This window comes from Bos indicus, chromosome 7 (assembly GCF_029378745.1).
Source record: "Bos indicus isolate NIAB-ARS_2022 breed Sahiwal x Tharparkar chromosome 7, NIAB-ARS_B.indTharparkar_mat_pri_1.0, whole genome shotgun sequence".
NCBI classification, from domain to species: Eukaryota; Metazoa; Chordata; class Mammalia; order Artiodactyla; family Bovidae; genus Bos; species Bos indicus.
This window is the reverse complement of record NC_091766.1, coordinates 16,925,783-16,950,409: the sequence shown is the minus strand read 5'-3', so window position 1 is coordinate 16,950,409 and position 24,627 is coordinate 16,925,783. Positions and strand designations below refer to the sequence as shown.

At 57.6% G+C, this 24,627-nt stretch overlaps 1 protein-coding gene across 7 annotated transcripts; it reads left to right on the top strand.

The window, feature by feature from the left end:
- Positions 1 to 2,387: 2,387 nt before the first annotated feature.
- Positions 2,388 to 24,393, top strand: ADAMTS10 (ADAM metallopeptidase with thrombospondin type 1 motif 10). Of its 7 annotated transcripts, none has more exons than XM_070792928.1 (26): positions 2,394 to 2,558; positions 4,725 to 4,805; positions 6,244 to 6,430; positions 6,643 to 6,989; positions 7,600 to 7,756; positions 9,051 to 9,268; positions 10,678 to 10,761; positions 10,873 to 11,018; positions 11,425 to 11,468; positions 11,621 to 11,726; positions 11,817 to 11,963; positions 12,132 to 12,273; positions 16,546 to 16,722; positions 17,000 to 17,145; positions 17,237 to 17,300; positions 17,959 to 18,061; positions 18,278 to 18,411; positions 18,508 to 18,631; positions 19,573 to 19,653; positions 19,738 to 19,901; positions 20,017 to 20,143; positions 20,241 to 20,370; positions 20,683 to 20,887; positions 21,142 to 21,318; positions 21,413 to 21,572; positions 22,438 to 23,573. In XM_070792928.1, exons 3-26 carry the CDS (start codon positions 6,343 to 6,345, stop codon positions 22,674 to 22,676), a joined length of 3,510 nt encoding a protein of 1,169 aa, XP_070649029.1. In that variant the 5' UTR covers positions 2,394 to 2,558; positions 4,725 to 4,805; positions 6,244 to 6,342; the 3' UTR covers positions 22,677 to 23,573. The 7 variants fall into 7 exon arrangements, 6 of the variants coding, with proteins under 6 accessions (XP_070649031.1, XP_070649027.1, XP_070649029.1 ...); XM_070792931.1 differs by lacking the exon at positions 22,438 to 23,573 and adding an exon at positions 23,592 to 24,393 and having other exon boundaries at positions 2,403 to 2,558; positions 16,546 to 16,653; XM_070792926.1 differs by having other exon boundaries at positions 2,392 to 2,558; positions 10,678 to 11,018; positions 22,438 to 23,574.
- Positions 24,394 to 24,627: the final 234 nt, after the last annotated feature.

Genomic DNA, 24,627 nt, shown 5'->3' with positions numbered 1-24,627 from the left:
TCAGGGGTAAGGAATCTGCCTGCCAATGCAGGAGATGTGGGTTCAATTCCAGGGTCTGGAAGATCCCCTGGAGAAGTAAATGGCAACCCACTCCAGTATTCTAGCCTGGGAAATCCCATGGTTAGAGGAGACTGGTGGGCTACAGTCCATGCGGTTGCAAAGAGTCAGACATGACTCAGTAACTCAGTGACAACATAGTCGATTTACAGTGTTGTGTTAATTGCTGCTATTCAGCAAAGCAATTCAGTTATACATACATACATTATTTTTCATATTCTTTTCCATTATGGTTTATCACGGGATATTGAATATAGTTTCCTGTGCTGTACAGTAGGACCTTGTCGTTTATCCATCCTATACGTAACAGTTTTAATCTACTAATCCCAAACCCCAACCGTTCCCTCCCCCATCCCCTTCTCCCTTGGCAGCCACAAGTCTGTTGGCTTCAGTCTTCGAAGATGTCTCTCCCATTGTCTAAGATGGGGTTGTTGTTCAGTTGCCAAGTCATGTCCGATTCTTTGCAAGCCCATGGACTGCAATACACCAGGCCTCCCTGTCCCTCACAGTCTCTCGGAGTTTGCCCAAGTTCATGTCCACTGAGTTCATGTTCCCTAAGATGGGGACTCAGTTTCAAATGCTACAAAAGTCTGTTTCCCAGGATTCCACGCAAAAGCCCTGACATAGCTTATTAAGGGTGGTTTTCGTGCCCATCATCCCATCAGTCCAGGAACCCAGGAGATGGGATGTGGGTGTGGCTTACAGCCAAGTTACACGCTCTACCCAGACCACACCTAGTGGGGAGAAAGAGCACCCAGAGGACATGTGGGCCTGTGGCATAGATGCAAAGAGCCAGTTTCCCAGATAATTATGAGGTTTTACAGCTAGTAAGTGGCCGAGCCTGGGAGCTCTCCCGGCTGAAAGCAGCTCAGAAATTCTCGGTGCTGTCTGGTGGCCACCCATCAGCAGACTAAGGGCCTGTGGCTGGACCAGACTGGGCTGAAAGGAGGAGCTTCTAGCATCAGGGCAAACAGAGAAGACAAAGGCAGCCACCCCCCACCTCGGACGGAGAAAGAGGTAAACAAAGGCACCTCGGGGCGGGCTCCCAACAGGCCCACGAGGGGAACAGAGGGTCAGGCTGGCAGAGGCAGAGAGGGCTCATTTAGACTTGCTCCTCCCTGCCACGAGTGGGTAGCAAACATGAGGATGGGCTGCCCCTCCCCTCTGGCGGGGGTGGGGGGGGGCGGGGGTGGGGGGTGGAACAGGGTGGGATGGAGGTGGAGGGTCAACTTGGTGGGAGCTCCAGGAGGACTGTGGTATTTACAGAGCACCTACTGTATGCAGGAGCCCTGATATGTCATTCCAAGTTCAAGGCAAAAACAAGTTTGCTAAGGGGAGAACCCCTCCCCCAGCGGCCCAGTAAAGGCTACTACCGGCCCCCTCAGCCACCCAGGGATGAGGAAGCCGAGGAGGCCAAGGGCAAGGCCAGCCCAGCCTCTGCATAGCTCCCTGGGGGCCAGGCCTGGAAAATACCTGGAATGGTGAGGTCTAGGGGTCACCGCCTCGTCCTGTCCGGGAGCTTCAGCCTCCTGGACAGATGTCCAGAGGCCTGAGGGGGAGCCGGCCACGTAGGGTTTGAATCCCAACCTTGCTCTGACCTTCCAGGTCACCCTTGTTCATACATTAGCTCATCTATGGCACACTGACCCAGGGGTGTCCAAAACCCACAGGACCCCTACTCTCAGAGAGCGGTCACTCTCCCCCCACTGTCTGGCCTCAGTTTCCTCTTCTGTGAAATGGGCCCAGTCAGGCCATGCCCAGGCTTAGGGCTGGTCAAACTCCCAGAGGGTAGAGCTGGGAGGGAGCAGGTTGAGATGGATCCAGCCTCCCTGGGCACTGTGCCTGGCACACGGGAGGCGCCCAATAAATGCTTGCTTGAGCGAGGAGGAGCCTTCAATAAATAACAGCTGTTGTGGACGCTGTGGATGCTAGCGAGGGAGTGAGCCCTCCCCTCCCCCTCCCTGTTCCCCCTTCCCTGCCTCTGATCCCCCCACCCGATTTTGCCGCCTCCCCCTCGCCCCGCCTCTTTCCCTTCCATCTCCCCCTCCCCCGACCAGCCCCCTGCTCCCCTTTCCCCGTTTCCCTTACCCCTGCCTAATTCTCCCTCCCTCCTGATACCCTGACCCTCCCCTCCCCCACTCCTCCGCCCCCTCCGCTCCCCCAGCCCCCGCCCACTGTCCCCGCCCCCACTGTGTCACCCCCCTCTTCCCCCACCCCTCCCCCGCCCCCACGGCGGGGCGCCGGTCCGGGCGGGGCCGCCCGAGCTCCCGGGGCCCTGGCTCGGGTCCAGCCCGCGGCCCAGGCCGGGCGGCGGCGGGCGGGGTCCTGGCGGCGCGCGGTTTGGGGGTTTTTTATAACCCTGGCAGGCGGCTCAGGAAGTGCCGTCCCCGCGCCCCCTCCCCCGGCCACGCCGCCGCGCTCGCTCCCTCCCTTCCTGCGCGCGGGCCGGCGAGACCGCGGCGGGACAGCAGGCGGAGGCCCGGGCGGGCGGCCGGCCGCGGGTAACGGAGCGGGCGGGGCGCGGCGGGCCGGGGGGCTGCGGGCGACCCTGTGCGTCCGCGTCGCAGCCCGGGGGTGTCCCTGGGCCGCGGGACGGGGGACGTCGGGCCGTGGGGGCTGCAGCGGTGTGTGATGTCCCTGAGCGTGTGCGACACTCAGCGCGCCCCTGAGGTCCTGGGAGCTCCTGTCTGGGTTTGTTTGCTCCGTGTGTGCGTGTGTGTGTGTGTGTGTGTGTGTGTGTGTGTGGATGTGGATATCCACGTCTGTATAAATGCCGTGTGTCGGCGCCTGTGTGCCTACGTGAAAATCTGAATGTCTGGCTGTGTTTGAACTTGTGTGTGATGTGTGATGTGGGTGTTGTGTATCTGCGGAAGTGTGAGCGTAAGCCAATGTGTGCACGGAGTCCAGTGTCTCCTGGGTAAGTGTCCGGATGAGTGTGTATTTGCACACATCTGCCGGCGTGTCTCCCTGTGTGTGTCAGGGTGTAAGGAGTGTGTAAACGCCTGTGGGTACATACATCTGGTGGGTCTCGAGGCTTGCAGGACTGTGTGAGTGTGTTCCTGGTCTGTTCTGAGTGTGTACGTGTCTGTGCACGTAGGCCCGGGTGTGTGTGTCTGTCTGTGGGGTGTGTGTGTGAATGAGTGTGTATGCACACAGATCTGGGGAGTCTGTGGTTGTGTCTCTGGTGCTGGGATGTGTGAGTGTGTACTGAGTAGGGGGGTTGTCTTGTGGGTCTGGGGTGTCTGATTGTTGGTCCCCCTGCTGCACAGGTATGGTCACCCTCAAGTCTCTGTATATGTGTGTGTGTGTGTGTGTGTGTCTGGGTGTGGGAGGGCCGCCGCCCACTTCCCCTGAGTTGGTGACTGGGGCCTCGGAGACGGAGGTCTGTCTCCAGTGTCTCCAGCCAGGGGCTCAGGGCCTTTAATTAGCGGCTGGCTGCGTACCCACCGGGTGCCTGGGTGCCGGCCTCCTCCGGGCTGGGCCTTTGTCTGCTCTCCTCTCCAGGCAGGGACTCCTGCCTGGCCTTTGCCCCAGGGCAGCCTCCATCTCGGCCTTGGCCTCCACAGGGAGGCTCTGTGGCCCTGGCCCCCAGCTCAGCCCTGGAGTCTGGATGTAGAGCAGTGGGGGTCCCCCCAGGATCCCCAGGATGGGATGGAGTCTCCGTAGAGGCGGTTTCCGTCCGGCATTTCCTCCCCCAGCCTCCAGCGAGCTGGCACCCTCCCCCACACCGGCCACCTCCCTCCTGCCTTCCAGGAGGAGGAGCTGGGGGGAAGGCCAGGCCTGGGTACACACACACACACACACACAAACACACTCCTGCAGCTGCGCGCAGGGTCACATGGGCAGACACCACACACAAAGTCACCCAGTCGCAGACGTGTGATCACCCCCCACATGCAGCCTGGGGGGACCCCCTGCTGACATGCTATTGCCCCCACCCCTAGAGGCTCAGGCCCAGGAATCCTCTACCTGTCCCCTGGCCTCCTCTCTTCCCTGCCCCAGAGCAGCCAATCTGTTCATGGGCCCCACCACCACCCCCACCCCCAACCCCCTGCACAGGCTGTCCCCCTATTACAGATGCTGGCCTCCCCCTGGTAGACTCTTCGTACCTGTACCCTCCCAGGCTCCTCCCACCCCACACCCCACCCCACCCCACCCATCACCTGTGCTGGGTCCTCCACCCTCTCCACTACACCCCCTTGAGCTGGAAGCACCAGAGGCGGGTGAGGTTGTTGGGGAGAGGGGCCCAGCTTCAGAGGAATGAGGTGAGGACTGTACCAGGCCTGGCAGTGCGAGGAGTAGGAGGAGGAGGAGGAGAGACAGGACTGGGGTGAGGCCAAGGGGCTCCAGCCTCATTTGCAGTGAGAATGCTGCCGCCTGGACATGGGGAGGTGGTTAAGGCAGGAAGGGGCTCAAGGGACCCCCACACAGGGAGCGCTTGAATCCCAGAGCTAGTCAGGGATGGAATAGGAGAGGAGATGGGGGTGGGGTGGGAGAGGGGGACAGAAGTGGGGGAGGAGGGAACTTTGGGGGAACGGGGGCTAGGAACCAAGGGAGGATGAAAGCCAAAGGGAGGTTGACCAGGGCTGGGGAGAAGGTGTCCTCAGTGACCCCTGAACTGCAGCCCCAGCTCCTCTCTCCTCACTGCCCCTTCCCACCCTGTCCAGGCTCCCAGAAGAGGCGCTGAGGCCCAGAGGGACCCGCACACAAGGGTTCGACACCGCGCCACCAACTGAAGCCCCCGTAAGGTAAACAAGAGGGGGAAAAAGAAACCCCTGGGGTAAACATCAGCCTGTCTGAAAAGAGCAACACAAAGTGTGAGAGTGAGCTCCCCATCACTGGGCTGGGCCGAGGGGCTCCAATCAGAAGAGGGGAGAGGTCAGCTTCTAAGTCAGCATCTATCTGGCTTCATCCCTCAGGAGCTGAACTGCCCTGTTTGGGGATCAACTCTCAGACTTGGCCAGGCTGCAAAGAAAACAAGACAGTGTGTGATTAAGGGGGAAATTGCACAGAGGAGGAGGAGGAGGGCGGAGACAGGAGGGGGTGGAGGGCTTGGCACAGGGCGGTGGCCCAGAGCGGTGTCTGTGGCAGGCTGGCCCAGGGTAGATGCTGGAGAAACAGACCAGGGTAGATGCTGGAGAAATAGACCTGCCCCACAGGCCTGAAGCTTCGAGGAAGAATCGGAAATGAGAGGAAGCGGGACTAAGGGCCAGGCTGGAAGGGCAGGGTGGAGGAGAGGTCACGGGAACAGAGATCAGGATGCAGGGTGGGGTGAGTGGTGCTACCCATGGCAGAGACTCCCAAGGCAGGACCCCTCACCCAAGGTGGGAGGGGCACCAAGCACTGGCCTTGGGTCTCCTCTGGGTTGAAAATGCACGCTGACCAACCTTCCTGTGTCCCAGGCCAGTCTCCCTCTCCCCTTGTGGTCCTCCTGCGCTGGCCCTCGGGGTCGTGGGTCCGCACCAAGCTCCTCCCTGCCCCCGGGACCTTGCCCCCTGCTGCTCCGCCACCTGGCACACCCTCTCCTGTCTCTTCATCCTCCCACCTCCACTTCCAAGCCTCTCGGTTATTTCTCATAAAGAGCATGGCCTGATCTGAATCATGTGTCTCTTCATTTACTGGTCTGTCATCTTGCTCCTGGGAGATTGAGTCCCATGGGTTGAGGGGGGAGTGGGGCAGAGACTGTATTCATATTATCCATGGACTGTACCCTGCCAGGCTCCTCTGTCCATGAGATTCCCCAGGCAAGAATACTGGAGTGGGTTGCCATGCCCTTCTCCAGGGGATCTTCCCGACCCAGGATTGAACCTGTGTCTCTTGCATTGCAGGCAGATTCTTTACCACCTGAGCCACCAGGGAAGCCTATATTATGTAGTCACCACCTGATGAATGAATCCTAAGGGTTATCATGGAGATGAATGTGCTTGGCCAGTAGCCAGCACATAGTAGGTGCTCGTGGAGTCCAGATCCTCAGCTGTCCTAAGAGGATAAGGGGGACGCTGGGGGCGTGGGGGGAAGGGGAGGGAGTTTGCTGAGCTAGAGATGCGTTCAGAGTCTTCAAACCTGGATTGGGAAGAGGGTTGGTTGCAGGTGCCCTTGTCCACCTGGCAAGGGACCTTGGCACTGCTCCAGCCAGCAGTAGGGCCAGGCCCCCCTGACCCAGCTCCCCACCCTTTCGCCTCCCAGGAGCCCGGTGATGCTGTCCAGGCTGTGAACAGGGAAGGCAGCGCTGCATGGGCTGCCAGCAGCCGGGGCTGGGGAGAGACATGTGGACACGTGGCCTCTATGGCTCCCGCCTGCCAGATCCTCCACTGGGCCCTCGCCCTGGGGCTGGGCCTCGCATTCGAGGTCACACACGCCTTCCGGTCTCAAGGTAGGCCCAACCCAGGGTGGGGGGTGGCAGTGGGAACTGAACGGGGATCGTGGGCACTGGGGAGGCCCTGGGGTTGGTGAGGCCAGAGTCTTGCGGCCAGTGACCCAGATTCAGGGGCCACTGAAGCCAGCCTCACTCACCCTGCAGCCAAGCAGGCAGGACACAGGGCTCCTTCCCGGGGCCCACCCCAGGCCTCTGACCCTCACCCATAGATGAGTTCCTGTCCAGTCTAGACAGCTATGAGATCGCCTTCCCCACCCGAGTGGACCACAACGGGGCGCTGCTGGCCTTCTCGCCCCCGGCCCCCCGGAGGCAGCGTCGGGGCACGGGACCTCAAGCAGAGTCCCGTCTCTTCTACAAGGTGGCCGCACCCAGCACCCACTTCCTGCTAAACCTGACCCACAGCCCTCGCCTCCTGGCGGGGCACGTGTCCGTGGAGTACTGGACTCGAGAAGGCCTGGCCTGGCAGAGGGCCGCCCGGCCCCACTGCCTCTACGCGGGCCACCTGCAGGGCCAGGCCAGCAGCTCCCACGTGGCCATCAGCACCTGCGGGGGCCTGGTGAGTGGAGGGTTCTGGGAGATAGGGAGGAACGCCTACAAGCTTGGGAGTTAAGAAAAACACTTATATAGGTCACAGAAGGAATCACAGTGGCAGGGGTTTTTATTAATTCCAACTTTTTTTTTCCCCTCTCTTTTTTCCTTCCTGTCTTTATTCAGCTGCGCCAGGTCTTAGTTGCAGCACACGGGATCTTTAATCTTCATCGTGCATGCCGCATCTCTAGTGGCAGCACGCACACTCTTAGTTGTTCCATGTGGGATCTAGTTTCCTGACCAGGGATTGACCCCGGGTCCCCTGCCTGGGAAGTGCAGAGTCTTAGCTACTGGACCACCAGGGAAGTCCCCTTCCGTGGGAGTTGTTGAAACATTTTGAGCTAACCCAGAGGATTAGCTATTTTAAGATGCAGCTAAAGCAGGACTTAGAAGAAAATGTGTAGCCTTAGGTCAGGCTGAAAATTAATGGGCTGAACACCCATCTGAAGAAACTGAAAAGGCAGTAGCACCGTAAACCAAGTAAAACGGAATCAAATCAGAACGACAGAGATAGGGCCCCAGGGGTCCCGGGACCCGGAACCTGACCGAACCTTCTGTCCCACTTTCCCGACCCCCAGCACGGCCTGATTGTGGCAGATGAAGAAGAATACTTAATCGAGCCCCTGCAAGGGGGGCCCAAGGGGCACCGGGGACCGGAGGAGAGTGGCCCCCACGTGGTATATAAGCGTTCCTCTCTGCGTCACCCTCACCTGGACACAGCCTGTGGAGTGAGAGGTACAGCTGTCTGTCTGGGGCTGGGCAGAGGCACAATACCTGTGCCTCAAGATAGAGGTGCATGCCGGCGTCCCTCCACCTGGAAGGTCAGCTGCGTGCAGGGAGCAATGCAGATGGTCAGCAGGGCAGTAGGCAGTGGACAAGCCCATCTGTCACTTCCAGAGTCCGATGGCCCAACAGTGAGTGAGAAAGGCAGCCGGATAGCCAGCCAGGTGCTGTAAAACCATCCATCTGTGGGATTATCGTCTGATCAGACAGTTAAGCAGCGGGATAGTGGTAGCAGATACTGGAGCAGTTGCACAATGGAAAATGTCAGGAGAACTTAACCACCATTTGGGAGATCAGATTTACAACCAGATGTGCAGGGGGACAGTTATAACATCAGATATTTAAGGGATGGGAAAGGAAGTAAAGTGTTAGTTGCTCAGTCGTGTCCAGCTCATTGCAACCCCATGGACTATAGCCTGCCAAGCTGCTCAGTCCATGGAATTCTCCAGGCAAGAATACTGGTGTTGGTAGCCTTTCCCATCTTCAGGGGAACCTTCCCGACCCAGGGATCGAACCCAGGTCTTCCACATTGTGGGCAGATTCTTTACCATCTGTGTTACCAGGGAAGCCCCAAGAATACTGGAGTATGTAGCCATTCGCTTCTCCAGGCGATCTTCCCAAACCAGAGATTGAACCCAAGTGTCCCACATTGCGGGCAGATTCTTTACTGTCTTAAGCCATTAGGGGAGCCAGCTGGACATCAGTGATTCACCAGGATAGTCATAGAGCTAAAAACAATAATCTCTGTCCGTGAAAATACAGACCACTGGAATGTTGTTAGTTGCATAGCTGACAGTCTCAAAGTAGCATATCGTGGCAGACACACAACCACAGTGGGTTGTACTAACAGAAAAGTGGTGTCATAGTTGGATGACCAGTGAGACAGCTGATCAGAAAAGACTGTCAGGCAGGGGGATTATTCTACAGCCAGACAGTTGGGCTGCAGGGTGAGTAAAAAGTTGCCCAGTCAGAAGGCCAGGGAGCCATACCAGCACACAGTTCTGGCAGTAGAGCAGGCTGCTACACACCTCTATTTGGGCAGTAGAATTGTCGGGAAGCTGCATGGTCATGTTAATTGTCATGGGATGCTGGGTGGCTGTTCGACCAATGAGTTTGGCAGTGGGGCAGCCTCACCACTGTAGAACCAAGAGCAAAAGAATGAGGTGTTTGACAGGCAGATGAACCATCAGACAGGGACTCGGACAGCTAGAGAAAGCAGCAGAATGACCAGAAATTGCCCATCCAGATGAGAAACCGTGGAAGGGGCGGCCGTGGTGGCTGCGCACCCTGAAACCGCCACCTGCCCGGCCCCTCGGGAATGAAACAGAGCGTGGCCAACCAGGCCTGAAGCGCTCCGTCAGCCGAGAGCGCTACGTGGAGACCTTGGTGGTGGCTGACAAGATGATGGTGGCCTACCACGGACGCCGGGATGTGGAACAGTACGTGCTGGCCATCATGAACATTGTAAGTGCCTCCCCCTCCCTGGACATGGACCCCCAAAAATGTGGAGCCCACCTCCAGAGTCAGGAAAAGGGCTGTCACCATCCCCCCCATCACTGATCAAATGCCAGTGAAACAGAATGGGAAGGGGACGGGGTGCCTCAGAAAGAAAGCCTGTTAGTGAAAGTAGCCTAGCACAGTGGTTAGGAGCATGAACTCAGGAGCTAGCCAACCTGGCCTTAAATCTCAGCTTTGCCAATCTTTGACTGTGTGCCCTTGGGCAAGCTACTTTGCCTCTCTGCCTTGGATTACCCACCTGTAAAATGGGTTTAATCATAGTACCAACTTCATAAGGCTACGTGGATACAGTGAATTGCTAAAGTGCTCACCATACACCTAACTCATAGTACTTACCCTATAATTGTTTACTGTATAAAATTAAACAGGCAGCTTGCAGGTACTTGTTGAGGTTAGCAGTACACTTATGGGCGTGCGTCTCTCTGCATGCAGGGCTCACCCGAGCACCTTCCTGTAAATTCATACAAGATGAGCTGGCTGACTCACACTCAGAGTTGGCGCCCGTCTTGGATCTTGATCAAGACTCTGGACCTTTCTGAGCCTCAGTTCCCGCCTCTGTAAAATGGGATTCTAATAGTACCTGTCACAAAGCTGTGGTGGGAGGGAAGACAGCTAGACAACTTGGCATGTAGTCAGGGTTTGATGAGTGATGCTGTTGTTCCACTGAAGCAAAAAGGGAAGAGAGAAAGTTTAGCACAGACAGATGACCTATTATGTAGACATAATATCATGCCTAACCCCACTGGTTTCTGCCCAGGCTCTGCCTCCCTTCCTTGGGCTTCCAAGTTTCCTCAAACCTGCCAGGGTTTCTGGGGAGTTTCCACATGGGATGGTGATGGCTCAGGGCTTCAAGGTCATTGCACAGAGTGGCCTCAGTCATCCACCTCCCCTCTGACCACTGGCTCCAGAGCTTCCAGCCTCCACACATCCACTTTCCAGTGGTGATGCTCAAATCGGTGCCTTCAGACAGTATGGAATGAGGCCAGATGTGCACATCTTTCAGGCCGCCTCTGGGCAGAGGCAGCTGTTGGGTGGGCCTCGAGGATGGAGGACAAGTAGACAGGCTGAGCTGGGGGTTTGAGTCAGAAAGACAAACGCTAGCAGGAAGGCTTAGCCAGACTGGAGTTCCACTTTCAGCACCTACTAGCTGTGCGTCCTGACCTCTCTGAGCATCGGGTGGCTTATCTGTAAAATGGGAATACTAATATCTACTGTGAAGATCTGGGCGGCAGGCATAGCCTGAGCCCCAGCACTCAGTAGGCTCTTGATTGATACAAGCTGTTGTCCTCATTTCTTTTTGTTTCCTATTCTGGGCCCCTCTTAAGACTCGGTCTCTCTTGTTTCTTGGAGGTCAGGTTGCCAAACTTTTCCAGGACTCGAGTCTGGGAAACATCGTTAATATCCTGGTAACACGCCTCATCCTGCTCACAGAGGACCAGGTGCGGGGGTGGGGGGAGGTTCCCCCACCTTCCACCACCACAGAATTCAGCACTGCCTGCGTTGCCCCCTGGGTGGCTGGTACCCGCGTACCTCACTCTGTCCATCCTCAGCCCACCCTGGAGATTACCCACCATGCCGGGAAGTCCCTGGACAGCTTTTGTAAGTGGCAGAAGTCCATCGTGAACCGCAGCGGCCATGGCAATGCCATTCCGGAGAACGGTGTGGCCAACCATGACACGGCAGTGCTCATCACGCGGTGAGGGGCAAGGAAGGCTCCGGGGGGCGCCTTCTGTTGGGGAGGGGGCCGGGGGAGGAGCAAATGGTCCAGGGGATTGCCCAGGTCCAAGCAGAGGTCACTTCTGCTGGGAGATGGGAGAGACCAGGACTGTCTAGTCGCCCTGTCGGGGAGCCAGGGAAGGGGAGGGGCTGCTGCAAGCCTGAGAATGTGGGGAGGCAGGTGGGGATCTATTTGGGCACTTGACGCATCCCTCACTCTGTCCTTTGTTCAGTCGGCCACTTGTGCACCCCAGCATCTCCAAGGCTGGCTGGGAGAAGAGCATGAGGTTTCGGTTCAGGGGCAGGACTCAACCGTGAGAGGGTTGAGGGAGGGCGGCCCTTAGGGAGGCAGCCCAGCCTCCTGACTCCTCCGTCTCCTCCCACAGCTATGACATCTGCATCTACAAGAACAAACCCTGCGGCACACTAGGTACCCGGGTCCCCTGGGTTTCAGGCACCTCTGAAGGCAGTGGGCTGGGTGACACTGGCCCCGGTGGGGGTGGGGACCTGGCAGAGTGGACAGAGCCGACAGACACAGCCCTGAGCCCCCAGCCCCGCCCCACCCCCACGCCCATTCCCCAGGCCTGGCCCCTGTGGGCGGCATGTGCGAGCGAGAGAGAAGCTGTAGCATTAACGAAGATATCGGCCTGGCCACGGCGTTCACCATCGCCCACGAGATCGGACACACGTGAGGCCGGGGACACGGGAGGCGGCGGGCAGGAGGAGCAGGGAGTGTCGCCCGGCACCTGGTGGAGCTGCTCACTGGCCCTGTCCCCAGGTTTGGCATGAACCACGACGGCGTGGGCAACAGCTGCGGGGCCCGTGGCCAGGACCCAGCAAAGCTCATGGCGGCTCACATCACCATGAAGACCAACCCGTTCGTGTGGTCCTCCTGTAGCCGCGACTACATCACCAGCTTTCTGGAGTGAGGATCTGCCCGCCCGCCTGCCCATCCCGCCCAGGGTCTCACACTCATGTTGCAGGGAGAGGGGCTGCCTCCGAGGAGGGGGATACGCTCAGGGCTGCTCCCCAGGGCCCCTGTGTGCTTGGCCTGCAGCCCTCCAGTGTGACAGCCACACTCTTCTCTCCACAGCTCAGGCCTGGGGCTCTGCCTGAACAACCGGCCCCCCAGACAGGACTTCGTGTACCCAACCGTGGCCCCTGGCCAGGCCTACGACGCGGATGAGCAGTGCCGCTTCCAGCATGGAGTCAAATCGCGTCAGTGTAAATACGGGGTAGAGAGAGCCTTCCTGCTTTCCTTCCTGGGAGGGGAGGGGGCCCACCACCACCAGGGTCAGGGGTGGGGTGGGGACAGGGGGTGGGGATGGGAGAGCTGGGAAGGGATGTGAGCCTCAGTGGCGGGTTCGGGGACAGAGATGGATGGGAGGGTTATACAAATGTCACACGCAATCTCAGTGCTCAAGGACAAGAATGGGATCCCCTTGCTTCTCCAGACCCCTGTTTTGGGGGCTGAACTGGGGAGAACCTGGGGGGTACCCCTTCTGTTGCAGCAGGACCAAAGTCCCAAGATCCCTAACGGGGCCATTTTTAACCAAACATCCAGACTTGGTGGAAATAGTTTCCCAAGGGATGAACCATCTTCCCCACTTGGCAAAAAAATGGGACAAAGGCTTCCAGGGACACCCTGTCTTCATTCCCTGCATCCCCCGCTGACTGGTTCACAAGATCTCTTGGCCCCAGTCCTTAGCTGGACAAGCTCTGAGCCTCCTGATCACGCCCCACTCTTTCTTGAGGCTTAGGCTCAGCTCCCAAAGCCCCATCCACCCAAAGAGAAGCGAGCTGGGGGTGCCCTCCCAGCTCCTCCCAGGAAACTGGTGCCCCACTGGCTTCCCTCTTCAGCCACCAGGGACCCCCGGCTCATCTAGGGCCTGCCCCTCCCCTGCCCATCTTCCCCAATTCCCTGAACATGCTCCCCAACTCGTTACAGGCTCACCCCAAATAGCCCAGCCGCAGCCCTTCACATCGTCAGGACTCAAAAAGATCAGTTTGAATGTCCAAGCTGAGGCCGTGTCAACTCCAAACAGGGAGCAGGGAGGTGTTAAAAGCCCTCACTTTATTCCAGTGCGAGACAGGGAAAGAAACCCTCAATCCATTAAATCTTTTTAAAGATTTATTTTATTTACTCATTTAGCTATTTTTGGCCGTGCCAGATCTTTGTTGCTGTGTGCAAGCTTCCTCTAGTTGCAGAAAGCGGGGGCTACTCTTCGTTGCAGTGTGTGAGCTTTTCGTTCCAGTGGTTTCTCTTGTTGCAGAGCACAGGCTCTAGGCACGTGGGCTTCAGTAGCTGTGGTTCCCAGGCTCTAGAATGGTGGCTCAGTAGTTGTTGCGCACAGGCTTAGCTGCCACATGGGATCTTCCCAGACCAGAGATCAAACCCATGTCTCCTGCGTTGGCAGGCAGATTCTCAACCACTGTACTACCAGGGAAGCCCCTTGATCCATTTATATTTAACCCACTCTTGCCACCCCACTCCACCCAACTTGGCTCCCTCTAGTGAATTCCTAAAGAATTCAGAAGCCACTTGAGCCTCTGCTGTGTCCCAGGGGTCCTAACTGTGACGGTGATGGCAGACACTTACTGAATGCCCACTACAGGTCCAGCATGCCATACCTATCATCTCAGTTAAACTCCTGACAATCCTGACAGCCACACATTGCGGGGGGACGGACTGAGGAATAGGAAGAAGGCCTTACCCAAAGTCACAGTTCGAGAACATGGTGGAGCCGGGATTTGAGTCGAGGTTTTTTTCTGAATCCAAAGTTTATAATGAGGTAGGGAGGTGGAGGAAGTGCCAGATTATCACGCACAGACCACTGCTGGTTGTATGTTGCATAGACTTTTCCTTTTATTTTTCCAAGGAACATCTTCTGGGCCCTCCTGGCAAAGGGATAAATAATGGACTACATGTAACTCAGTTAATATGTGTAAAGAGCTGGACCTGAGGCATGGTCCGGAGGTAGTCGCGGCCTTTATCACTCTGTAACAAGATGTTTGTGCAAGCCCTTTCATACTGACTCTGTCGTCACATGCCTGTCAGGCATATGTAGGCAAGGCCCATCTTACAGACAAGGCGCAGAGAGGGGGGATGTGTTGCAAATCAGTGGTGGAGTTAAAGTCTCCCAGAGTTAAATGAGACCCAGGGCTCATTTCTTACAGACCATGGCACGTCCTTGTGGAAAGGAGGATAAGCAGAGCTAGACTAGGCAGTTCTCTTTAAGAGGTGTCAGAAGTGGGATCTGTCATATTTTAGCAAATGGCCAGGAGAATATAACCCAAGTGAAGCCAGAAAACCAGGCTGAGGTGTTGTTTTGTTGTTTTTTTTTTTTTAATAATTTTATTTATTTATTTATTTATTTTTGGCTGTGCTGGGCCTTCATTGCTGTGCGGGGTTTTCTGTAGTTGCAGTGAGCGGGCGCTACTCTTTGTCGCAGTGCCCAGGATTCTCATTAAAGGAGCTTCTCTTGTTGTAGAGCACAGGCTCTAGGGTGAATGGGCTTCAGTGATTGCTGCACACAGGCTCAGAAGTTGCGGCTCCCGGGAACAATAGTTGCGGCACACTGGCTTAGTTGTTCCGAGGCATGTTGGATCTTCCCAGACTAGGGATTGAACCCATGACTTCTGCATTGGCAGGCAGATTCTTTACCACTGAGCCACCAGAGAAGCCCCAGGCTGAGTCTTTAAGATGAGAGTATCCTTTGAGGGAGCAAGTTTGAGGACCACCTTGTAAGCTTCTCATATGTGTGCAGTTGTCTCAGAGGCTGACACAGGAAATGTCCCTTCCTACAGCCATTGATGGGTCCAATCCCAAATCTTCAAAGCTTAGGAGGATCAGGTTCAAAGAGAAGATTACATGTGATTGTAAAATGAGGCAAGAAGGATTTCCACATCTCAGAGGCAAGACTCTAGGAAATGAACAGGATGTAGGCTAGAAGGTCAGATTTGGCCACACCTGAACCCAGTAAAGCTTGTCCAGGGATATTAATTAACCTGGACCTAAAGGGTCAGAATGGCTCCCTGGGACTGATCCAGCTTCCTGCCATGGACAGGACCTGCTGCCAGAGTCTTTGTGTTGTGTGTTTAGTCACTCAGTCGTGTCCAACTCTTTGTGACCCTTTGGACTGTAGCCCACCAGGCTCCTCTGTCCATGGGATTTTTCAGGCAAGAGTACCAGAGTGGGTTGCCAGGGTCTGGGCCAGCCCAAGTAAGACTCAGGAAGAAGATGGGCTGATTTTTCACTGGGAGAACTAGAGCAGCTTTCCACACAGACCTAGCCTGGCCTTATCCCCTCTCAACCTTCCATAGATTAAAACTTTGAGGAGCTTCGCCAGTTTAGGTTGGGGAAACAATAAGAACCACCTGCTGGGGGAATAAAAAGTTAGAGGTGGGGCCCTTGACCTGAGCCATCATCAAGCCTGGATTTTTCAGAACCACAGCTCTTGAGGTGGGCTGCTTTGCCCACTCTAAAAAGAAATCCAGCATCCTTCCTCCTTATTCCTCAGCCGGTCCCAAGTTTCCTTCTAGAAATTTGGGAAGTGCCAGGGGTTGAACTCCCAAAAAGATCCCCTGGGGAAGGAAATGGCAACCCACTCCAGTATTCTTGCCCAGAAATCCCATGGATAGAAGGGCCTGTGTGCTAAGTCACTTCAGTTGTGTCCAACTATTTGTGAACCCGTGGACTGCAGCCTGCCAGGCTCCTCTGCCCATGGGATTCTCCAGGCAAGAATACTGGAGTGGATTGCCATGCCCTCCTCTAGGGGATCTTACCAACCTAGGGATCGAACCTGTGTCTCTCACATCTAACCTGCATTGGCAGGCAGGGTTTTTACCGCTAGTGCCATCTGGGAAGCCCAATCCATGGGCTTGGGCTACAATCCATGGGGTCGCAAGGGTGGGACAGGACTTAGCTACTAAAGAAGGGGCTGAACTACAGAGGGATTAGATCGTAGACCCAGCTATCGATTAAAGTTCTGGGATAGAATCCAGATTGCCTCCTTAGCAGCTGTATGACCTCTAGCAAGTGACCCTACCTCTCTGATCCTTGGTTTTCCCACAGTAAAATGGAGAGTATAGTGCCTAAGGGAGTTTGAGGGTCTCCTAGGTGTTTGATAGGACTTCCCTTGTAGCTCAGCTGGTAAATAATCTGCCTGCAATGATGGAGACCTGGGTTTGATCCCTGGGTTGAGAAGATCCTCTGCAGAAGGGAAAGGCTACCCACTCCAGTATTCTGGCCTGGAGAATTCCATGGACTGTATGTATAGTGCATGGGGTCGTGAAGAGTCGGACCCGACTGAGCGACTTTCACTTTCACTAGGTGTTTGATAAGAGCTGCTTATAGCCCGAGAAGAGGTCCCTTCCTATACCCTGCCAGTAGTTGCAAAAAGAAACCCAGGAAAGGAAGGCTGGAGCCCCACTGAGCGGGTCGCCTGGGTTCTCCCAAGGAAGGTGGGAGGGAGGGTCCGAGCCTGAGCGGGCACCTTGGCCCGCAGGAGGTCTGCAGCGAGTTGTGGTGTCTGAGCAAGAGCAACCGGTGCATCACCAACAGCATCCCGGCCGCCGAGGGCACGTTGTGCCAAACACACACCATCGACAAGGGGGTGAGCCTCGACCGGCCTGGGCCACCGCCGGGGCCCGCCATCGGCTTTGGCCACGCCCACTGCCTGCAGGTCCCGCCCCCTGCCCGAGGCCACACCCCTCCCAGGCTACGCCCTGCATGCTTGGCCCAATACTAGCTCCACCCACTGCTGGGGACTGTGCTTAGGCCACGCCCCCACGTTACCCTGTACTATCCAGGTCTACGGACCCCACCTCCATCCTCCCCCTTTCGCCCCACCCCCCGAGGGCTTAGAGCTCCAGCTGTGGGCCTGGGGAGGGGGTGGGAATGATCGCCAAGGCCTCGAGACTGCAGAGTCCGACTCACCTGCCTCATCATCCCACCCGCAGTGGTGCTACAAGCGGGTCTGCGTCCCCTTCGGGTCGAGGCCGGAGGGCGTGGACGGCGCCTGGGGCCCGTGGACCCCGTGGGGTGACTGCAGCCGGACGTGCGGTGGCGGCGTGTCCTCCTCCAGCCGACACTGCGACAGCCCCAGGTCAGTTCTCAGGCCCTTCTGCAGGAGAGGCGGGCGGCCCCTCCCCCCGTCCCCCCTGCCCCATTTCTCTCCTGTCCGCCCCCGCTTCCAGGCCGACCATCGGGGGCAAGTACTGCCTGGGAGAGAGACGGAGGCACCGCTCCTGCAACACCGAGGCGAGTTCCCCCAGGACCTCAAGCCGGGTCCCTCTGACACGAGGAAAGAAAGGCATAAGTCAGTTTCCAGTGAGCTCTGACCGGGTGGCCACCATCTCTTTGGAACCTCCAGCGGCCACCCGCTCCTTTCCGGGCCCTCCCCACACCTGTCCTGGGTCCCAGCTCCTTCCAGCTCACACATTTGCAGTAGATGCATCTCGCACCAGCCACAACGGGCCCCTTCCTTTACTGCCCAATTCTACTCCCCACCAAAGCCCCACCCCTGCTCCAAAGCTGACCCTGTGCTCCTTGCCAATCCAGTGGCCAGGTTTTCATTGCATTCCTTTCTGACCAGGGATCACCGTCTCCTGTCCAAAACTCCCAGCCACAAGTCCCACACGCTCATGAAGAGTGTGCTTGACTCCTTTCTAGGCCCGCTCTCTCAAGAAAGGCCCCATGGTCTGAAGCCAGAAACCCAGGTGTCATTCTTAGCTTGCCCACAAACTCGAGTGAGTCACCTACTCCCATTGCAGAGGCACCTGTCCCTCGGGCCTCCTTCCTGGCTTCCCTGCCTCCAGTCTCAGAGCATGAGTTCTCCAGCCTCTGGGCCTCTGCCCTAACTACATCCCCCCATACTCCGTACCTGGCCTCCTGACTTCTCCCTTCTGGTGCCCCCCAGGACTGTCCCCCAGGCTCCCAGGACTTCAGGGAAATGCAGTGCTCTGAATTTGACAGCGTCCCCTTTCGTGGAAAATTCTACACATGGAAGACATACCGGGGAGGTGAGCAGGGAACTGAGAAGGTCGTGGAGTGGAGGGGGACAGCTGCAGGTGGAGGCAGGATCATGGGTTTTGTCTTGAGCAGCCCCTCTCCCAAGGAACCAGAGTGCCCATGAGTGCCTGGACTATACAGCGGGGACCCCACTTCCTCTGCTCAACCTGCCCATCCTCGTTGGGTCTGGGGTCTGGCCTTTGGTCTAATGGGGCTGTGCCCCCCAGGGGGCGTGAAGGCCTGCTCTCTCACATGCCTAGCAGAAGGCTTCAACTTCTACACGGAGAGGGCAGCAGCTGTGGTGGACGGGACTCCCTGCCGCCCGGACACAGTGGACATTTGTGTCAGCGGCGAGTGCAAGGTGGAGGGGACTCCCAGAGAGAGGGCAGGGGAGGCGGGTGGCTGGAGGTGGGAGGCGGCTCCCTGACACCCCCTCCCCCACCACTGCCCTTCCCAGCACGTAGGTTGCGACCGCGTCCTGGGCTCCGACCTACGAGAGGACAAGTGCCGAGTGTGCGGGGGTGACGGGAGTGCCTGCGAGACCATCGAGGGGGTCTTCAGCCCAGCCTTGCTTGGGACTGGTGAGAGACCCCAGCTTCTCTCCTACACTCCCCCATTTGGCAGCTGGGGGCACAGTTCACCCCAAAAGATTCAGGAGTAGTGCCCCAGGTCACAGTCAGGAACTGGCTTGGGCTCTGGTGCCTAAACCTTCACATTGAAAGCATCCCAGAGGGTGGGTACCTAAATCTCTCCCATGCCCCATCCTGAGGGTCTCATGCCATCTTGAGGAGCCAGGAGCATGACTCTCCAAGGGGACTGAGGGGCTGTCTGTGCCAGACCACAAAGCTTACTAGGGGCAAGGGTAGCTGCAGGGTGTGGTAAGTCGAGGGCTTCCCAGCCTTGGGCTGAAGGAAAGAGACCCCAGGGAGTGTTTGGGGGGCGGTGAGAGTGGGAAAGTGTTAAGGGCCCAAACAGCCACTGAAGCCCAAGTGTGGCGTCCAGGGGACAGGCAGTTAAACCAGTATGCATGGGGGATGCAGGTGGGCAAGGATAGAGGGTCCACAGGGGCCCAAGATCATCCAGTCATAAGTGATGGAGCCCACTGCAACCTGACTCTGACTGCTAAAACCATCAAGTCACCGTATATGGCTCAGGAACCCCATGGTACCCCCTTCCCTCTGCCCAAAGCTCAGTCCTGCTGCTTGTCTTAGGGTGGGGGTGGGTTGGACCATTTTAGTGGTTTGAGAGGTAAGAAAATTGGAGGTCAAATCCCAGCTGAACCACTTCCTAGCTATAAAACCTAGGCAAGCTGTTTCATCTCTTTGAGCCTCAGTTTTGTCATCTGTAAAGTGGGTATGATGACGTGTCTACTTAACAGAGCCAGAGACACAGTGGGCCTCTCTGTAAGCGCTTAGCACAGTAATGGTTACCTGCTGTCATCAGGGACCAGGAGTGGGGGGTGGGGTGGGCAGGCAGGTACAGGGACAGACCAAGCCTGTGACACCTGAACTCTCCTCTCCAGGGTATGAGGAAGTCGTCTGGATCCCCAAAGGCTCCGTCCACATTTTCATCCAGGACTTGAACCTCTCCCTCAGTCACCTGGGTGAGCCAGAGGTGGGGGAATGAGGACTGGGGTTAGCGGGGGTATCAGTGTGGCTGGAATTCTGACCTCTTTGCTGTCCCCCAGCCCTGAAGGGAGACCAGGAGTCCCTGCTGCTGGAGGGGCTGCCCGGGACCCCCCAGCCCCACCGCCTGCCCCTGGCCGGAACCACTTTTCAGCTCCGACAAGGGCCGGATCAGACCCAGAGCCTAGAAGCCCTAGGACCCATTAATGCATCTCTCATCGTCATGGTAACGGCAGGGCTGGGAGCACGGTGCAGGAGGACGTTAGCATCCTTTTGGGATCTCAAACTTGGCTTCTATTTGATTCTCCCCCACCCCCCATCCCCCACCGCTGCGACCCCAGGTACTGACCCAAACTGAACTGCCTGCCCTCCGCTACCGCTTCAATGCACCCATTGCCCGTGATGCACTGCCTCCCTATTCCTGGCACTACGCACCCTGGACCAAGTGCTCAGCCCAGTGTGCAGGCGGTGAGACCCAGGAGTGGGACGGGATGGGGCAGGTTCTGGTCACCAGGCTGACCTTTTGGGCCAGGCAGGGCTGAGCGGGCCTGTCACCCGCCCCCAGGCAGCCAGGTGCAGGCTGTAGAGTGTCGGAATCAGCTGGACAGCTCCGCCGTGGCCCCCCACCACTGCAGCGCCCACAGCAAGCTGCCCAAGAGGCAGCGTGCCTGCAACACGGAGCCCTGCCCACCTGAGTGAGTGCCGGTGGGGTTGCAGGGCCGGGGCGACAGGCTCCTGGGATCAGAGGAGTCAAGGCTCCCTAAGGTGCAGACAGGGGTGTCCCAGAGTCAGACTCAGAGCAGTGGTGCTCCCTGATGTGCCTCCCTGCCCCCAGTGAGGGTCCAGAGTAAAGATGTTCTGAGTTTGGGGTGTGGGGTGGTGGGAACAGCAGGCATTCGGGTGCCAGTTTCCATAAGGATGCTGGTTGTTAGGCGGGAGGACCTGCCAGTGCCCCGAGGTCAGGGTGCTGCCCTGCCTACTGTCTCAGACCGCCCCTCCCCCCACAGCTGGGTGGTAGGGAACTGGTCGCGCTGCAGCCGCAGTTGTGATGCAGGCGTGCGCAGCCGCTCCGTCGTGTGCCAGCGCCGCGTGTCAGCGGCCGAGGAGAAGGCGCTGGACGACAGCGCTTGCCCGCAGCCGCGCCCCCCAGTACTGGAAGCCTGCCACGGCCCTGCCTGCCCTCCGGAGTGGGCCGCCCTCGACTGGTCGGAGGTCAGCCGCCCCTTCCCGCCCGCAGCCCACCCACTACTCCCTAGGCAGAACAGGGAGGGGCCGGGGTGGCCCCACGTCGGGTGCCGCCCCCCCAGGCGCCTCCCCACTCCCGCTGGCCCTAGTGGGCCCCCCGTGATTGGTCCTAAGTTAGCTATACCGTCCTCCATTCCCACTGAATCAGCATCCTCCCCACGGCTTGTTCAAGCGGGGAGCAGGGTGCCCACTGAGCATGAAACGCCCCCTCCCAACTGCAGTGCACCCCCAGCTGCGGGCCGGGCCTCCGCCATCGCGTGGTCCTCTGTAAGAGCGCAGATCACCGCGCCACGCTGCCCCCCGCGCATTGCCAGCCCGCGGCCAAGCCACCAGCCACCATGCGCTGCAACCTGCGCCGCTGCCCTCCGGCCCGCTGGGTGGCGGGGGAGTGGGGCGAGGTAGGCGCGTGCACCCTGCCGAGCGGGGACCCAGGGCAGGGGTGGCAGGGTGGGCGGCGGTGCCGGGCTTCCGCTCATCGGCGACTCCCCACAGTGCTCCGCGCAGTGTGGCTTCGGGCAGCAGCAGCGCCCTGTGCGCTGTTCCAGCCACACCGGGCAGCCCTCGAGCGAGTGCGCCGAGGCCCTGCGGCCACCCGCCACACAGCAGTGCGAGGCCAAATGTGACAGTGCGCCCCCGGGGGACGGCTTGGAAGGTTTGTGGGGCTGGGGGGCCGAGGGGCACTGGGAGGGCCCTGTCCAGAGGATGCCATAGCTAGGAGAGCTGAGGGACCCTTGTCCCTAGGGTGCCTCCAAACACTGACATCCCTTTCTCTGTCACCTCCAGACCATCTTTCATCATCTCCTGCCTGCCAACATGTATTGGGTACCACTGTGTGCCAGGCATTGTAGGAACCTGATTTTTCTGGGGGTCCAAACTCAGGTCATTCCTTCAACCACCTCCTTGACTCTAACCCTCCCTGTTCATTTCCATCTATGACATTTGCTGTTGTTCACTCGCTAAGTTGTGTCTGACTCTTTGCGACCCCATGGAAAAATTGCCCTCCATTCTTTCCCAGTGTGAGCTTCTCTTGTGGTTCTGACTAGCAGAGAATCTGCCTGCAATGCAGCAGACCCAGGTTCGATCCCTGGGTGGAGAAGATCCCCTGGAGAAGGCAATGGCAACCTACTCCAGTATTCTTGCCTAGAAAACTCCATGGACAGAGGAGCCTGGCAGGCTACAGTCCACAAGAGTTGGACAAGACAGCGACTAACACTTTCACTTCCCCAGTAGAATATTGAATACCTTCTGATCTGGGGGGCTCATTTCCCGTGTCCTCTTTTTGCCTTTTCAAACTGTTCATGGGGTTTTCACAGCAAGAATACTGGAGTGGGTTGCCATTTTCTCCTCTAATGGACCACGTTTTGTCAGAACTCTTCACCATGACCTGTCTGTCTTGGGTGGCTCTGCACAGCATAGCTCATAACTTCATTGTTATGCAAATCCCTTCACCATGACAAGGCTGTGATCCATGAAAGGGATCTGCTACATTATCTGCCTGATGTTTTTCTTTCAATCAGTTTCTCAGCCTCGGGCACTATTGATGTTTGGGGCCAGAAGGTTCCTTGTCTTGCGGGCGGCCCTGTGCATTGTCAACGGTTCAGCATCCCTGACCCTGCTAGATGCCAATGGTACCCCTCCTCCCAGTGGTGAAAACCGAAAAATGCTTCCAAACATCTCCAAATATCCCCTGGGAGGCAAAACTGCCTCCCTTGGAAACCACTGCTCTAAATATACCCATCTCTTTCTACCTAAGTAAATATATATTTCATAGAGAGCTATAGGTTACTTACTCCAGGCACTGGGACCAAACTGCCTGGATTCATCTTCCATCTCTGTGTCTTGGTTTTCTTATCTGTCAAGAGGCGGAGGAGTGGTGGTATGTGTTAATATATTCACTGGAGGTAATACCACCTTAAGCTGCTGCTGCTGCTAAGTCGCCTCTGTTGTGTCCGACTCTGTGTGACCCCATAGACGGCAGCCCACCAGGCTCCTCCATTCCTAGGATTCACCAGGCAAGAACACTGGAGTGGGTTGCCATTTCCTTCCCCAATGCATAAAAGTGAAAAATGAAAGTGAAGTCGCTGAAGTCGTGTCCGACTCTTAGCGACCCCATGGACTGCAGCCTACCAGGCTCCTCCGTCCATGGGATTTTCCAAGCAAGAGTACCAGAGTGGGTCGCCAGTGCCTTCTCCATACCACCTTAAGGAGAGAGACTAAATCCACGTGAAGCCCTGTATTAGCCCAGGCTCTGTCATACGTCAGTGACTGCTAAGTGAGAACCCTGGTCCATTGTCAGGAACAGACTGTCAGTTACCTTGAACACAGAATACACATATACCCTAAGAGGAAGGACCACACTGGAGTTCAAGGTCCCCAGTGTGTGACAAAGGGAAACGAGCAAGGGTTATATACACCAAACGGGTAATTGGAAAAGGAACACTTTTCTCGTCATTTTAATACGGTGTCCAAGCCCCAGACCTGCACTCTCTTTCAAAATTCTCCAGAGAGCCTAGTGACATGGTTACTGTTAGAAGCCCCACTTTGAGAGCTGAGAAGCCAAGGCACAGAGAAGCTAGGAAGCGGTGTGCAGCCATTGGTCGCACTACGGGGGGAGGGGGGGAGGCGCTGAGACCAGATTCCCCTCCCCTTCCTCTTCTCCCGCCCCTTTCAGAGTGCAAGGATGTGAACAAGGTCGCCTACTGCCCCCTGGTGCTGAAATTTCAGTTCTGCAGCAGAGCCTACTTCCGCCAGATGTGCTGCAAAACCTGCCAGGGCCGCTAGAGGGCGCTCGGCCTTCGGAGCGAGCCCTGGATGTGCGCGGGCTGGGGGTGGGGGGAACCAGGCCTGCAGCTGACCAGCCTGAAGGAGCCCGAGGGGGCAGGAACTGGGAGTGAATGGTGAGATGGAGCTGGAAGTTATTTATTGGGAACTCCTGCAGGGCTCCTGACTGGGGGCGGGGGGAGGGGGTGAGGGAATGGAGAGGGGCTGGCCACGCCCACGGCCCCTCCTCTGCGCACCTCCCAGTTCACAGAGAGACCACCCCCTCCAGGGTGAGCTTGAGTTGGAACAGTTGCTCTCCCTAGAACTCTTGCCACCCACCTTTAGGGAGCCCCCCACACAACACCCGCCTTTGATCGGAATATGTACTGTGAAGAGTGGGGGTGGGGAGGGGGTCAGCCGGTGCCCTGCCCCCCCCAGCACTGCCCTGCCCCTCCACTCTGAGCTGGGGGGCGAAATCTATGTCCGCTATGGGGGAGGGGATTAGCACCACCTCCCTGCCACCCTGCCCCCAACCAGACCAGCTAGAAGCGGGAGGCAGAGCTGGGAAGACCCACCCCATTCTCTGCCTTACCTGCCCCAGGGGGACCCCGTCATCCAGGCTACCCCCATGATGGTGCTACAGGCCCTGCCCTGGGGCCCACACACCCCCTCACCAGGAAGCCCTACATCAATAAAGTTCTGTCTTGTGTAGATTTCTGTGCCCGACTGTGTGTGTGTGTGTGTGTGTGTGTGCGCGCGCGCGCGCGCGCGAATGGGTCCCATCCAATTATCCCCCCGCCCTGGAAGCGGCCACACCCCCTCACAGGTCGGCCCCAACAGCCCAAAGGGGACTTGTACCAATACAGACTAGAGCCCAGTAACCTTAGGTCAAAAATACAGTTGCTTCTTGGACTTCCTTGGTGGTCCAGTAGTTGAGCGTCCGCCTG

Excerpts from the sequence above, each read along its gene's own strand:
- ADAMTS10 (XM_070792926.1), top strand. The coding sequence starts at position 6,343 with ATGGCTCCCGCCTGCCAGATCCTCCACTGGGCCCTCGCCCTGGGGCTG. Across the intron at positions 11,964-12,131 it reads TACATCACCAGCTTTCTGGA|CTCAGGCCTGGGGCTCTGCC; the intron begins GTGAGGATCTGC and ends TTCTCTCCACAG. Across the intron at positions 19,902-20,016 it reads ATGCATCTCTCATCGTCATG|GTACTGACCCAAACTGAACT; the intron begins GTAACGGCAGGG and ends CTGCGACCCCAG.